This window comes from Gymnoscopelus microlampas (assembly GCF_963454915.1).
Source record: "Gymnoscopelus microlampas genome assembly, chromosome: 7".
Taxonomy (NCBI): Eukaryota; Metazoa; Chordata; class Actinopteri; order Myctophiformes; family Myctophidae; genus Gymnoscopelus; species Gymnoscopelus microlampas.
In genome coordinates, this window is record NC_139944.1 from 34794861 (window position 1) to 34810114 (window position 15254).

At 42.2% G+C, this 15254-nt stretch overlaps 1 protein-coding gene across 1 annotated transcript; it reads left to right on the plus strand.

Moving 5' to 3' along the window:
• The first annotated feature begins 7669 nt into the window (after positions 1–7669).
• rps10 (ribosomal protein S10) lies at positions 7670–11330 on the plus strand. Its single transcript, XM_084063646.1, has 6 exons — positions 7670–7760; positions 8595–8744; positions 9549–9723; positions 10546–10626; positions 10892–10947; positions 11220–11330. The coding sequence occupies exons 2-6, from the start codon at positions 8595–8597 to the stop codon at positions 11262–11264; spliced, it is 507 nt and encodes a 168-aa protein (XP_083919772.1). The 5' UTR covers positions 7670–7760; the 3' UTR covers positions 11265–11330.
• The last annotated feature ends 3924 nt before the right edge of the window (positions 11331–15254 follow it).

Consider the following 15254-nt stretch of genomic DNA (forward strand, 5'->3'; position numbering starts at 1 on the left):
ATCTATCATTTAGCTGGGGACCCCCTGGAACTCCCTCAAGGACCCCTGGGGGTCCCCGGACCCCACTTTGAGAACCACTGCTCTACATTAGCCCATCTGTCGGGTAACAGGAAGAGTGGGCACTAGGGAAGAGTGGGCACCTTGATGTAAAATGGATGGATAGTGATTCTAGTTCCCCCATTAATAATTGCACAGGAATATCAGCATTTTATTTCACTTACTGTAAAGGAGCACTTCACCCATTTTCAAACGTATTGTCGTTAAATTGGTCCTCACTAATGCACATTATATGATGTCACAATTTCCATCTACTCGCCTCAAGTCTCATTGGTGGGATATGGACAGTTCAGGAAATGTAAGAATGTCAGAAGAGCGGGTGACAGTGAGTCATGATATGACATGGTCATGGTTCACATTCAAACCCACCAGTGGATGGAGCTATGTGCTAAGCACAGCAGGTAGCCAAATGCTAGGGCATTCCACTCTGGAAGTAATGGCATTCTCCCTCAAACATAATGCACATGTTGGGTATAATAATGTTTATGAATGAATCCTTCACACAGCGTTGAAGAGGTTAATGAGACTGTCTGTATACAGAAGAACACATACACAGTCACACACATAATGCTGATATGACACACATGCATACACACAGACACTTTGCCATACCTTGTTGATTTGATGAATCAGGTCTGAGTTAAAAGCCTGTGTTCCAGGAAATCCTGTCCCCCTCTGATCCCACCTACAGCGAACAGATACCATACATTACAAGTCAGCAATACTGAATACTTTTGCTTTTGCTGATGCCTTTTTTATGATTGCCAATATATTGTGTTGAATTATAAATAGGGGTGCAAGAGTAAATCATTTTCAAAAATAGCAATGATTAATCAGACTAATACGATTTGTTGATTTAATTGTTATTTTTTAATTATCAACAAAAAAGTGCTTTGCAATTATTTAATTAATCGAAAAAGTAATAAATCAAACAATCACTAAGAAGATAATCGATAGTTGCAGCCCTAATTATAAATACAATAAATGACTTCTAAAACAGAAGTAAGTTTGGTGGCTGTATACAGTAGCTGATAATACTCCTAAATGTCAGTAGTCCAAACCAACAACAATGAACCCCCATCCCCATTGTGTCATCAGCCTGGGGAAGCACATGATGCAAAAAAAGCAAGCCCTGGGCCTTTGAGGATATTCAGTCTGCCTATCTCCCATGCTCCCCTGTGAGGATCCTATCACAGGCTCCAATTACTTTACAGCTCAGGCCAAAGCCCTGATCTCTATGAATCTCCATCCGGACTAGGCACTCTGAGTCTGAGGCCCATCCGAGGAAACGTGAAGAGGACACTTTTCTCCCGGCTTTGTGAAATGATTGCCTATATCCAGTACATAGCCTATTATATGATATTTACAAATCCACTTATTGTCAATATTTTCCTAGGAGACCTTACTGAATAGCAATAAGGAACTCTGAATTAGTTCATCTATTAAGCACTATTATACTGTGTTAATGTTACTGGTAAGTATACAGTAGGGACATGCTGGTTTGTACTTGCATTGTCAATGACATCTAGCAACCCATGTAGACTTCTGTGGAAATCAGGAAATATTCTCAATATTTTGGTATGGTCAGACTCAGGGTATGACCATACTTTATGTTAAAAGTAGGGTAAGTTAAATTTTTCGGTTAAAACTAAATGTTTTTTGTTAAAAGGTTAAAGCACAAATGTTCTGATAGTAATCATTGCTATCAGGTGTTTGTTCAGTAACAGGAGTCTCCCCATCTCTCCAGCTCTTGACTTTGCCAGGAAGCTGTTTTAAGTCCAACTTCAGAAACTGGCTACCCTGCCACAGGAAGGAGATCTCTCGTCACCAAACAAGGAATGGAGACGACCCGGACATTCTAGCATGCCGAACTAAGAGATACAAGAAAACACCAAACCCATACATGTGCAGACTCTTAAATGATATTTCGGTTTGTGTTTTAGGTTATTTGATTTTTAGATAGGCAATTGCATTGTTTTGAGTTTTATATTGTAATCAGCAAAATAATTCAGTGTTTTAATGGCACCTGTCTTTTTAAACATCTGTGATCATGCTGAAAGCTGACTTAACATATAAACACAGCTCAATAAACAGAAAATACATTCTCAGGTAGGTTGCAAAATGTCAGCCAATCAGGAGAGAGTATCCATTTATCAGTTTCATTTCTATAGTGTTCCAGTTAAAAATGTGTCTGCTCATTTATTTGTGTCATCACTTCCAATTCCACTTGTTTAATCTGTATCCTGTGTGAGTTCTCCATCCTGATTGGATAAAATTGGTATCCCGACCTGAAAATGCATTTTCTGGAGAGACACAGAGACTACTATCAATGAACAGGAGTCTATAGCAATAGCAGTAATATCAGAATAGAGCTATTTAACACTTATTTTAACCAAAGAAAATCACTTACACTACCTTTAAGAATAAGCATGAAAAGTCTGCATTGCTGCATTGTGTTTTGCACAGTAACTGTAGAGTAGCAGCTGTTGCCCAGACTTTCCTTTTTGATCTTGTAACTTGTTTTGTCCTGCACAACATGGATGTGTGTAACCTTTTTGTGAACTCGTAACAACCTGAGGTTATACAACCAGACATAAAAAACGACCAGTCTGTTCTCTGTTTATAATAATAATAATAATAATAATAATAATAATAATAATAATTATTATTATTATTGATGCTGCTACAATGTTGTGAGGTACCAGAACAAAATATATTTTATTCTTATGTACCTGTGCACAAGACATAACAATCGAGAGCACCTTGAATTTTGAGTTAAGCAACCAAAAATAATATGCTAGTTTATTCATATAATTTACTATGTTAACTTAAATTTTTTCTTTGCACCAATGTATGTGGGGCGAGGGGTGTAAGCAACAGAAGTGACATCATGAGAAGCTTGTATATACAAATGTATTTTGGGGGCAAATAAAAGTGTCTGTCCCCTTACTCCTACTCCCTAAGGGGACAGACACAGGCTTTAGGGAATACCACAGTCAAATCCCCCTTTTATTTGGCAAGGGGGAAAACCAATTTATGACTTAGCCTAATTGATTAGATTTGTAAGCATACTCATCTGTCTTCCCTCCTAACAAGGGGAGAGGGGTTCAACTGGCTACTTTAAATCAAACAGGTTGTCCTGATTTGTCATATGAATTAATCAAATCAGGCACTCAAACAGATAGGGGCACTTTAATGAACATGTGTGCAGATGCAGATTCAGAACCACCCATGTCTCTCTCTCTCTCTCTCTCTCTCTCTCTCTCTCTCTCTCTCTCTCTCTCTCTCTCTCTCTCTCTGTGTCTCTGTCTCTCTCTCTGCACTCCCAATGTGCCTTGGCCATGCAATTTTCACTTATAGAATTCAATACATTTCAGCATACATAAGTAAAATGGTATATCTTCAAAACAAATAGGCAAACAATTCATGCTAAAATGAACCATCTCTGAAAAGATGTACCTCTGCCTAACACGGTTGTGCTTGTTTATGTTATATCCTGTCAGAATAATGATGATATTTAGCAGAGTTATTTTCATTACAAAGCAGAATAGACAACTACTGAGCTCATGCTCTAAAAAACAACAACACATTGATTGTATCTAAATGACAATCCCCAAGCCCTTAAAACAAAGTGGTTCCAATTTCCCATTTGTTAAAATAAACATATTTTTTTGTGATTTCAATATTAGTTATGGGAAGTATAAAGCATTGCAAAGCAGCCAACAGATTTCGCTGAGGATTACTAAACTGCAGTGAAAACAGAAACATTTGACTATGTTAATCTGGAACTGTGTAACAGCCTATATCTATTCGGTGGTATAAATAAATAGGTTGGTATATCAGGCATGCTGAACGTAGGGCAGTAAAAATTAATTAACCAAAAATAATGTCTCTATCTCTCTGTTGCTTCCCCTTTAACCTGTGTTATCCACAAGAAAATAAAGACACGGGTGTACATTGTTGAATTGCATGATAGGCCTAATAAAATATGCTTTGAGAAACATCAACACATATCAAATATGGACAAATTTAGTCCAGAAATATCATAACACTTTTAAATCCTGTATCACCCAACTTTAACTGCTGTGCCTTGTAATAACTCAGTAAATGTCTACTTTAGACCAGTGGCTCTCAAAAGAGGGGTCCAGGCACCCTCGGGGTTCCTTGGGGGGGTTCTAAATGGACCTTTACAATTTAGGCATTTAGCAGATGCTCTTAATCCAGAGCGAGATACAGTAAGCAAGGACAACACATTGAACACAAGGTAATACAGCAAATGCATAGAAATAGTCATCTAGGATCATAGGTGAACCAATAACCTATCATCAGTCTAACAGTAGAATATCCAAAAAAATCTATAATATGTACATTGAAACTATACACACTATAGGATGCCAGGTAAACAATGACCTGGCATCTGTCTACATAACATGCAATCTAAATTCTTTAGGTTTGTAACTCTGAGAGTGTGGTCCTCTGTTAAAGTCTGAGAACCACTGCTTTGGACAATTCAGAACGACAGTGACCAGGCTGTGTGATCAGACGCAACAGTCTTATATGATGTGATGTCAGAGGGATCAGTACCCTGGACAGCTCTCATGAGAGTCAGACTACAGATGGAGGTCAGGACCTCAGGCAATTGTGACACTGCGTAACCACCACCAGCTGTTCCACAAACAATAAATCACTCAGAAACTGGTTCCCCTGGAAGCGAAGACCCCCCCCTCCGAAGACACCCCCCCCCCCCCCCAGAGACCTGTTCTTTGATGAAGCATTCGCAGCAGTACTCTGCTGCAGCCAGCAAATGTATGCTCTCAAGTGGTGCACAGCAACTGCTAAAAACAACGCCAACAGTCCTACTTTGTTTAAGACTTGTGCTATTGAAGATCAATAGTATGCAGCAGTGAGACCCACACACAATGTTCTGAGTCAACAGTACTTAGGGTATACCATTGATGGGGCGTCTGGCAGCGGTTCAGAGGCATTAGATCAGTGGTTCTCATCCTTTTCAGGACGTGACCCCCCCAAAATAATCATATTTGAACTGGGGACCCCCCAAAATAATCATATTTGAAAATAGCAGATCTACAAGCTCACAACTTGTGAGCTTGTAGATCGGCTATTTTCAAAATGTTTGCCTCTTTCTTGGTATATTATTTGACAATTTGGCCAATGTTTGACCAGTTTTTATAGTATAGTTTGTTGATTACTTTTGATGCAATAATGGTCTTTTTTCTTTACTTTCAAAAAATGTTTTAGGTATTAAAAAGGTCTTAAAAGTCCTTAAATTGTCATTTCACTGTCATCTGGGGACCACCCACAATCATGTGGGGACCCCCCTGGGGGTCCCAACCCACAGGTTGAGAACCACTGGCATAGACCACACTAGTAACACCAAGTAAATACCAATATTAGTGTACTTACAAAAGGACAAACTGGAAAGTTATAGGCATTACTTGGCGAATTGTGTATCAAATTAATTCACGTCATTCTATCATTTGGCCGAGAACAACACAGGTTGATGACAATGTTAATTCCTGTCGTAGAATAATAGATGTGGCATGGTTTGAAGTGATCATTCTAAAAGGAGAAGAAGGCAAACAGTCCATCAGCTAACTGTAATGAATGCATGTAAAGATTAAGATTAACATACCTGCACAAAATGAATATTTAACGTCTGCAGATATCAATAGGTTATCATCATGTTCTTCAGTAGGACTCGGGGCTCCGTTGTATCGTTGCTGTTATTCTGAGTGTGTGCGGTGGTGCTGAAAGGCAGTGTTGCCATATTGTGTGAGAGAAATAAGCAACCAAGTCTAGGAAAACAAGCCAAAAAGAAGCGACTGTAGTATAATTAGGCCAAGAGCACTTAAACCTGTATGCGTTGGATATTTTAAAAATAGCCGTTCTACAAGCTCACAACGTATCGCGATGCGACGCATTGTGAGCTTGTAGATCTGCAATTTTCTTGTTAATCTTAGAAGATTTTTTTTAAAATTAGGAATATTTTTGAAACATATTAACGATACAAATCTTGTATGAGGGCCGGCCTGGCATAAAATGTTTTCAGATGGGGGTCCGCGGACAAATAGGCTACATATTAATTTGGGAGTCCTTGACTTGAAAATGTTTGAGAACCACTGGTTTAAACAACATAAGGAAACAAGCCAAAATAAGCAAGCACACTTTAGAAACAAGCACAATTTAACCAAAAAAAACGCAACCCGCAACGCAACTACCAATCATTTTTACAAGCAACTTTACAGGAAAACAAGCCTAACTCGCTTATAATAAGCGGACATGGCAACACTGTATGTGTGCTGCCGCTGAAAGAAGGGGCGGCGAGGCGCCTGGAGCCTGGATTCACATTCATACTTCGTCGCACGACTGTGTCGCGCGTCAAAACAAAACGGCGATCTACAAGCTCACAACATTTGGCAGATGTGACGCGTCGTGAGCTTGTATGTCTGCGATTTTTGACACGCGACACCGTCGTGCGGACGGAGCATAACTGTGTCTGGATGGGGGATGGTTAGCTCTGGTCCTTAGCGTTACTCCGCTGCGCCCCCTACTGATCTTGTCAATAGAAAATCTCCATTGACCAGATCTGTAGAGGGCGCAGTGGAATAACTAAAACATTTTTCCATGCGGTGAAATATTTTCCTTTCTGGCCAAAATGTGTATTAGTATAGTATATACGTGAGGTGGGGGGCTCCGAGTGCTCCCACTAAGGAAAGTAGGCTTTCAACATCTTAAACCCGTCTTTGTTTTGGTGAGCAGCAAAGGTGTATTTTTTATTTTTAGTACAGACGAGAGGCTGCGCACAGTGCGCAGCCTGTGGGCAACGACTAGAACCTCATCCTAACACTATGGAGCAGAGCTAGGAACAACCACACAGTATAACTGCTGCGTGATAGCTATAACAAAACCACTAGGAAAAAAATATATAAAATAAACCTTAGAGCTAAAAAATACGAACATGAATGAATACATGTTTTATTTGATTTGACGTATTCTGCGCTCCCTTCACCCCCAGTGGTGGAAGAAGTACTCACATTTGTTACTTAAGTAAAAGTATCAATACTGCAATGTAGTCATACTCTGTTACAACAAGTAAAAGTCCGGTATTCAAAATGTACTTGAGTAAAAGTGTAAAAGTATTGGCATCAACATACACTTAAAGTACCAAAAGTAAAAGTAGTCATTATGCAGAATGACCCATTTCACAAGTTTTAGAATGTCTAAAAATCATTTAAAAATAGCAGATCTACAAGCTCACAACGTGTCGCAAAGCGACATGTTGTGAGGTTGTAGATCGGCTATTTTCAAATAGCCAAAGCATATATCTGAGAGATTACTGTATGTTTTTTAATAATCATAAAACATCTACAAAGTAACTAGTAACTAAAGTTTTCATATAATTGTAGTGGAGTAAAAGTATAATATTTGCCTCTGAGATGTGGAGTAGAAGTAAAAGTACTGACATTTTAAAATAGTCCAGTAAAGTAAAAAAATCCTCAAATTTGTATTAAGTACAATACTTGAGTACATGCACTTAGTTACTTTCCACCACTGTTCACCCCTGTGCCAGCAGATGGCGCTATGTCTAACAGCTGCCCAAAGGAATCGGGGAGCAACAATAAACCCTGCTGGTGAGTTGACGTCTGTCCTTTTCCGGCTCCGGTCTCATTCCTAACGCAAAGGTAAGGAAATGCCGCCCTTCGCTATCTAAGTTAATCTTAGACATCTTATGGGTTATAAACCATTGAATGTCGATTAGTGATGGGAATCTATGTAGTGGACACATTCCCGAGCATATTTATCGTGTAAATATGTGTCCAAACCGTAAAAATGTGTTAGATTTCACAGAGTAAACTCGGCTCAGATGTCATCATCGAACGACTGCCATTTTTATACTGTCTGCCGTTGCCTTCTGTGAAGTTCTGTCAAACACCGCCTATGCCTGAGAATTCTATTAGCGAACTGTAATATTTGGACTGGACAATAGTTGGCCTCTGCTTGTCTATCTATTAAAATAATTGCCTTGTAAATGTACTCTGTCCACTTGGTATTTTGCCGAATACGACTAAAATGGCTTGCTAGCTACTGAAGCTAACACAATGGAAGCTATCTATCACTTCCCATTAATAACGATTAGAAACGGTCATTCGTTACATCTCAGGTACCATGGATCTATTACCCGGAACACGAGAGTAAAAACATGTTAACTGGGTACGATGTCTTGACAATGTAGAAGGATTAAAAAGGGCAACAAAGCAGCAAGATAAAAATCAAATACAATTTCTGTACAATATATTGTGAAGAGTAGGGTGCTGGATGTGTTGAAATGAAGTAGGGGTTGTCTGAGGTTGTTTAAGGTCATGATTACATTGCTATGTAAGCAGCAAGTTGAGACTGACATTCCTGGGGGCCATATGTCGAGTTGAGGCATACATTCCTGGGGGCTATATGTCTGTATATGTCTGCTGCTGTGCTATATGTCAAGTAGGGTAACGTCCTCACATTGCCTTTAACAGATGCTGATGCCCAAGAAGAATCGCATTGCCATCTATGAGCTCCTCTTCAAGGAGGGGGTCATGGTGGCTAAGAAGGATGTCCATCTGGCCAAGCACCCAGAACTTTCTGACAAGAATGTGCCCAACCTTCATGTTATGAAAGCAATGCTGGTAAGAAATTGGGGTTGAATATTTTATTAGACTAGAAATGCAAACGGCACGAGTACAGTCATACACTTGGTCAAAGCATACCCCAAAAAAGTCCAGAGGTCTTGTTTCCATTGAGGTCCTGTGTGTTAAATTCATAGAGACATTTAAAGACATACAATAATATACTGTATCCTAAACATCAGCACTAGTAGCAAAAGATATATGTACAGTTGGGGGTGAGGGTTGGGGTGAAGTTAGTTCATTGCTATATAGGTCATGCTGTGTTTGCTTGTTTGACAGTTAACCTATTTTACTGATGTCACTTGCCATGTGATTTTTTTTTTTTGCACAGCAAGCATGTCTGTTAGTTTTTATATAGAGACATTTAAAGACATACAATAATGTGATATATCCTAAACATCAGCACTAGTAGCAAAAGATATATGTACAGTTGGGGGTGAGGGTTGGGGTGAAGTTAGTTCATTGCTATATAGGTCATGCTGTTTTGCTTGTTTGACAGTTAACCTATTTTACTGATGTCACTTGCCATGTGTTTTGCACAGCAAGCATGTCTGTTAGTTTTTATATGCTGGCCAACGGCTTGTATAATAAATATTTGTACTGCTAACCACATTTGATTTGCTCTTGCAGTGATGGGTCAGATTTTTGCTCTTGCAGTGATGGGTCAGATTTTTAACTTAGCCCATACATATTTGTATATTAGGCTTACTTGGTGTACACTGAATGACTTAAAGATGGTTGTCTTGTTATCGTTTGTATGTATGCATTTGATAAATACATGTTGGGGCATGCTTGTCTTTGCAGTCCTTGAAGTCGTGTGGGTACGTGAAGGAGCAGTTCGCATGGCGCCACTTTTATTGGTACCTCACCAATGATGGCATCCAGTACCTGAGGGACTTCCTCCACCTCCCCCCTGAGATTGTGCCCGCCACCCTGCGTCGCCAGATTCGCCCTGAGACCGCAAGGCCCAGGCCCAAGGGTAGGCTCTCTAAATGTTGTGCAGATTGTTGTTGATTAATCTATTATATGAATCTTTTGGACCAGCATAATGTCTATGCTTACAATACTTTCGACAGTAGAGGTAACTTTTCACTTATCACTCCATGACATCTTTTTGGACAGCATATCTTAAAATACGACATGGTATTTGGGTGGGTAGATGGATGGATACCTTTTATTGATCCCATGAGGGAAATTCAGGTGCCAGAGACGGTTCAGATGCAGGGCGTGAGTGTGTGTAAACGTGTACACCCTATACAATCATCCTGCCTGATGGCAGAACAAGAAAGAGGGGTATTTAAAGGGCAAGCAGAATGAATCCCCACCCTAAATGGTCACAGTTGCCAGACAATTGTCACCCCTTTCAATTGATGCAGACCTGCTGTGTGGTAGCATTTCATAGGGGAACGTCTATTCAAAGTTGCAGACTTGACTGATTAAAAGATAATTTGGTTCAAAGAGGACCGGGCATTGGGCACGATTTTTTTTAATGATGGCATTTTGGGGCTACTTTGCGCATAGGGTGTCGCACACTAAAAGCCAACTTGGATATTTCTGCACTAAATAATATTTAAAACAAACTTAGAAAGCTGTCTATCACAGTAAAATCAAATCACATTGTTGTCCAGCTGATGATCTGTCAGCCTTTTAAATAAGACATTGAAAACTGATACAACAGCTGCTATATCCTACAGTAAACTTGAACATACTTTTCATTGGTGGAAGACTTCCTAAAGTTGAGTGCTTTCTCTAAGTTACAGTTAGAGGACATGTCTGATTCTTACATCATCTTTTTCTCTAGGTATGGAGGGAGAGAGGCCTGCCCGCCTTAACCGTGGTGGAGAGGCTGACAGAGATTCTTACAGGCGTTCTGCTGCACCACGTAAGTAAAGCATTAACACGGTATCGGTCATTTCCTTTCCTTTGTTTATACTTTATATAGTCCAATTACAAGTGTTTTGGCTAAATCTGTTTTTTTTTGGGGTGGGGTGGGGGGGAGACTCCGAAGCCATTTATGTCACATGAAGAAACAATATGATGCTATATAATTGGCTAGCTTATGGACTGCATGATAGCGTTTGTGAATGTTGGGGAGCTTTATTTTGTAAAGGGAATCTATCACTGATCATAATGCATTTGCCTTCCAGCTGGTGCTGACAAGAAAGCAGAGGCAGGAGCTGGTGCAGCCACTGAGTTTCAGTTCGTAAGTAGTGTACTCCTACCTATTATTACAATGGAGAACTGGAATCAATTCACGGATGGTTAAATGTTTTTACTTGAGTCCTGACTCCTCTTATGATAATGTGATCTCTTGAGGAGGGAAAGGGGGGTTCTGTTCCCTGGGGAGGGGAAATTGCTTATATCTTTCTAACTACCTCTAGATGTAAATTGACTGAATATAGGCTTGTTGACAGTCTTTGTCTTGCATCTAATTGTAGCCATATGTTTAATTTGGGATATTTCTTTCTTCCACAGAGGGGTGGCTTTGGGCGTGGCAGAGGAGGACAGCAGCCACAGTAAATTTCAATTTGTTCATTCTTTCTGTACAATACGTTTCTGTACAATTAAAAAAATGCCAAAAGACAACATGCCTGACTTTGCATCAGTCATTTATGTGCCAAAACACAACACGCCTGACCTTGCATCATTCATTTATGTACCTAGGTATGACATTGGGTGAACTATCTACCTTACAATTTGAATCTACAGTCATGCGCGAGAATGTTTGTACGCGACGACCAGTGTCCGCGCTGTGCACTGCGCATGCGTGGACCCACTTTCCCTAACCAATTACACGCCACTTCACGCTTACAACTCCTGGACATGGCAACCCCGCCCCCCCTTCCAAATACTGTCTGTCTGACTCTTTGGGAGGGTTGAATGCAGCGAACGCCGTCTCGCTGGGCTGAGCGGGCTGCTTCATCAATCTGTGCCGCACATTCTGGTCCTGCAAGAGCCTGTGTCAATCTAACTATATAAATGGCGAGCAACTTCCGCGCCCTCGGTGGTGACACCCCACAGCTCTGTGATCGACTAAACACAACACCGTCAGACCACATGTCGCCAACACTGTCGCCACGGCGGGCGGCCTGAATTTACGTTTCGCGTAGGGCACCTGGCATGCCTCACTACACCGTTCCCACCTCGCAACATAATTAATTCTACTCACCAAATGTCGGACACAACGGAAGTGGAAGCAGCTTCGTACCGTTTACCGTGCGCACGACCTCATCACCACAACAGCAGGCAGCCGCTGCGGGTTTTTTTTCCTTTTTTTCCTAACTTTTTTTTTGGTCACCATTTTCTCCAGGCACCATTTCTGGTGTAACGTCGGGTGTTTCTTTTCACCAGCCAATCACCTTTCACGTTGCCACGTCCGTTGCCACGTCGCGCTGACGTACGCTAAACAAGCGCTGCCGTGCGCACAATGCAAACGAGCCCAAAGGCGCGCAAAAATAAGCCGACCATTGCTTAGACACAAAGTCAGACCTGGCAACGCAGCCTAGGCCAATCATGTGTGAGAGATCTACAAGCTATGGGCCAGAGACGCCACCGTATCTTAGCAACAACTACAGCGCTCACTGTCATTGGTCCTGTCACGCTAAGAGCAGTCTCCAGACAATGGCATCGCAGACAGCTTGCTGTTACTGCTGTAGCCATCACAGGCAGTTGCAGCACGACGGACAGAGCGCTGTGATAGCTGCCATGTCGCTAACGCTAATCTGGTTGTCATGCCTGCAGCGGCTGTGCAATCACTTTGTCAACAATGCACGTTCGTGTGCTGAATGTCTATATTGCTGCTCAGTTCGTCCATTGTACATGGTGTATGTTTGTGTGTGTCTTCTGGAGAACTATGTAGATCCACAGCAACTACAGTAACTAACGTAATGGCAGGACCGCCACGTGCAACGCATGTTAGGCTGCATTATGCTCATGTAGTAATTTCAGATAATTTCGCTCCGATTACAGCAGTGTTTATCAACCCTTTCACGCCCCCCCCCCCCCCCCCCCCCCCCCCCACAAATACACGTACTTGATCTGGGACCCCCCCATTCTGTTTGACTCCGTTCCACAAGTAAATATTGTGAAAATAGCCGATCTACAAGCTCGAAACGCCTCACGTTGAGAGGCTTCGTAAGCTTGGAGATTGGCTATTTTCTACATGATTGCCTCTTTCTTACATTCTTTGCCAATGTGGCCCATGTTTTCATAGCATAGTTCATTGACTACTTCTGTTGCAGAAATGGCCATTTCCTTTACTTTCGCTTTTTTATTGTCTCCGCCAGGCCGAAAGGCATGGCGCAAGACTATGTTTCACCCCCTGTCCGTCCGTCTGTGATAGCTAATCTCTCACATCGTTGACTTGATCGCAGCAAAATAACAGCCCGATGTGGAGAGTCAGTGAGAGCTGGATAAACGACGTAAAATGTGTCAAAAGGAGTCTGTACGGCTGTCGATAAATGAACACATGACGTCAGTGGGAGAGGAGATATTGTGTCTTTTGGACAAACAGCAGCGTGGTGCTGATGTTTGTTGTGTCAAGCAGCTTAATGTCAGAGTGTTTGTGTTGGAGCGCCTCAGTGCGGCTGCAGAGTTCATGTGCAACCTCTTCCACAGAGACACAGAGACACTAGAAACTCTGCTGGGGAAAAAAAAACTGCTGGGCATTGACTTTCCTATGGACATTGATCTACACACTGCAGGTATATCTGCTACACACACAACATCAAACTACACACTGCAGGTATGATGCAGCGTTTGCATTACAGCCACCATGCCAGCGTAGTTCCCATATGGTTTCAAGGTGGGCTAAACCATATGGACCCCATGTCAGCAATGTCAGCGGCATCCACTTCAGTCCCAACTGCGATGCCCATGCAGGCTATAAGTAGCTTCTACCTGGCCCTTAGGTGGGCCCCAACTAGCCATGTTTATGTGGGACCAAGGCGGGTCCTAACTGCGTTTGCCCATGCAGGCTTTAACTGGGTTCTACCTGGGCCCTAGGTGTACCCTAACCAACCACAGTGCAGTGCCCATCGCTCCAATTGTTGTGATGTCAGGCCTCTCAATACTGCACATTGGTGGAGGAGGAGGGGCCGCAGGGCGACCGCACACATCGCTGAACCAATGGTAGCCCACGGATGTTTCCTCTGTGGATTTACAATCTGCCCCTCTATGCCACATATCATCCGCACTACAGGGTCTTCACTGACCGAGCCACGGCCCCACTCACCCTCATGACGCTACGCCACTTAAACGTGCGGCAGCATGCGCTGGGTTGCCAGGTTTGCACAGCCTGCGCCAGAAACAAGCAACCACCTTCATGAAAAAAAAAAAAACACCGAAATGGTCCGCAATGTTCCAGGGGTGTCCCCGCGCGTCCCAACACTCCACAGGGGGTCAGTGGACCATCAGGGGGTCCGCGGACCCCCTGAAACATAACAAATATTATTTCTTCAAATTTTTTCCTTTTTCAAAAAAAAATTTCCACAGTTTCACTCCGGCGATTTGGGTCCCCCAATATACACACGGCCACGCTGGGCCCCGTGCGCGGCTGGGGTTGAGGGGGGCGTAGCCCCCCGAAACTCTAGTAGATAGATAGATGAACGGGTGAAATGTGTCCGTCTCTCAGTTTGCTTTCGGTTTGCGTCTCGAAACAAACACTGCTTTTGGTTTGCGTGTCGAAAACGTCTACAGCCCACTACACGAGAGCCTCGCGCCAGCGACTAGACAGAAGGGTCGCGTAGCGACCCGCACCTCTAGTACTGTACATGAAGGCATATCTCTGTACCAGTGAGCAGAGGGGCTGCCAGTTACTTAATTAAGTCTGACCCCGAGCAAGTTAGGTAACTTGAATTTGGTCAGTTATTTCTCCTCTTCAATAACACCAATTGATATTGTATATTATCGTTGATTAGTCACGATACGTGTGGGTAGCGTCATTTTGCCAAAATACCCCCATATGTTTGGTGTTCGCTCTCGTTTTGAATGACCCATGCTCGGTGCCAGTCACACACCTGTGACTGGCAAGTCGCTCAAAATGAGTGTGATTACCTACTGAAGCATATTGGCAAATGTTTGAGAGGGGGGGGGGGCTACCCACACATTTAGCTGTGTTGATCATTGCACAAACCTTACATGTTATACCTTGTTATAAAGGCTACTATCAACGATAACAATATAAAATACAAAAACAATTGCTATTATTGAAGGGGAGAAATATTCGACCGAAGTTAAGTTTCGAACTCTAGAGGAATTAAGATGGAAATGTATGGTAACTGTAAGCACTGAAGCAGGAGCAGGGGTCTTCAATGTTTTCCATGTGTTAGCTGAGAGATGAAGCAGTGACCCCCACATATTGCATATAATTGTGTTGCATTTACTTTTCATTGATTTTATAAATCAGCTATGTTCAGGATGCTAGGGCTCAAGTGGTTAATGTAAAGTACAAAATTGGCATGCAACTGAGGACCCCTATAAGTCCCTGACCCCCTGTTGAAGACTGATGCT

What these genes read in the sequence shown, in the direction of transcription:
- rps10 (XM_084063646.1), top strand. Translation starts at nt 8,595, where the DNA reads ATGCTGATGCCCAAGAAGAATCGCATTGCCATCTATGAGCTCCTCTTC. An exon ending in CAGGCGTTCTGCTGCACCAC is followed by an intron (nt 10,627 to 10,891) that starts GTAAGTAAAGCA and finishes TTTGCCTTCCAG; the next exon opens with CTGGTGCTGACAAGAAAGCA. An exon ending in CAGCCACTGAGTTTCAGTTC is followed by an intron (nt 10,948 to 11,219) that starts GTAAGTAGTGTA and finishes TTTCTTCCACAG; the next exon opens with AGGGGTGGCTTTGGGCGTGG.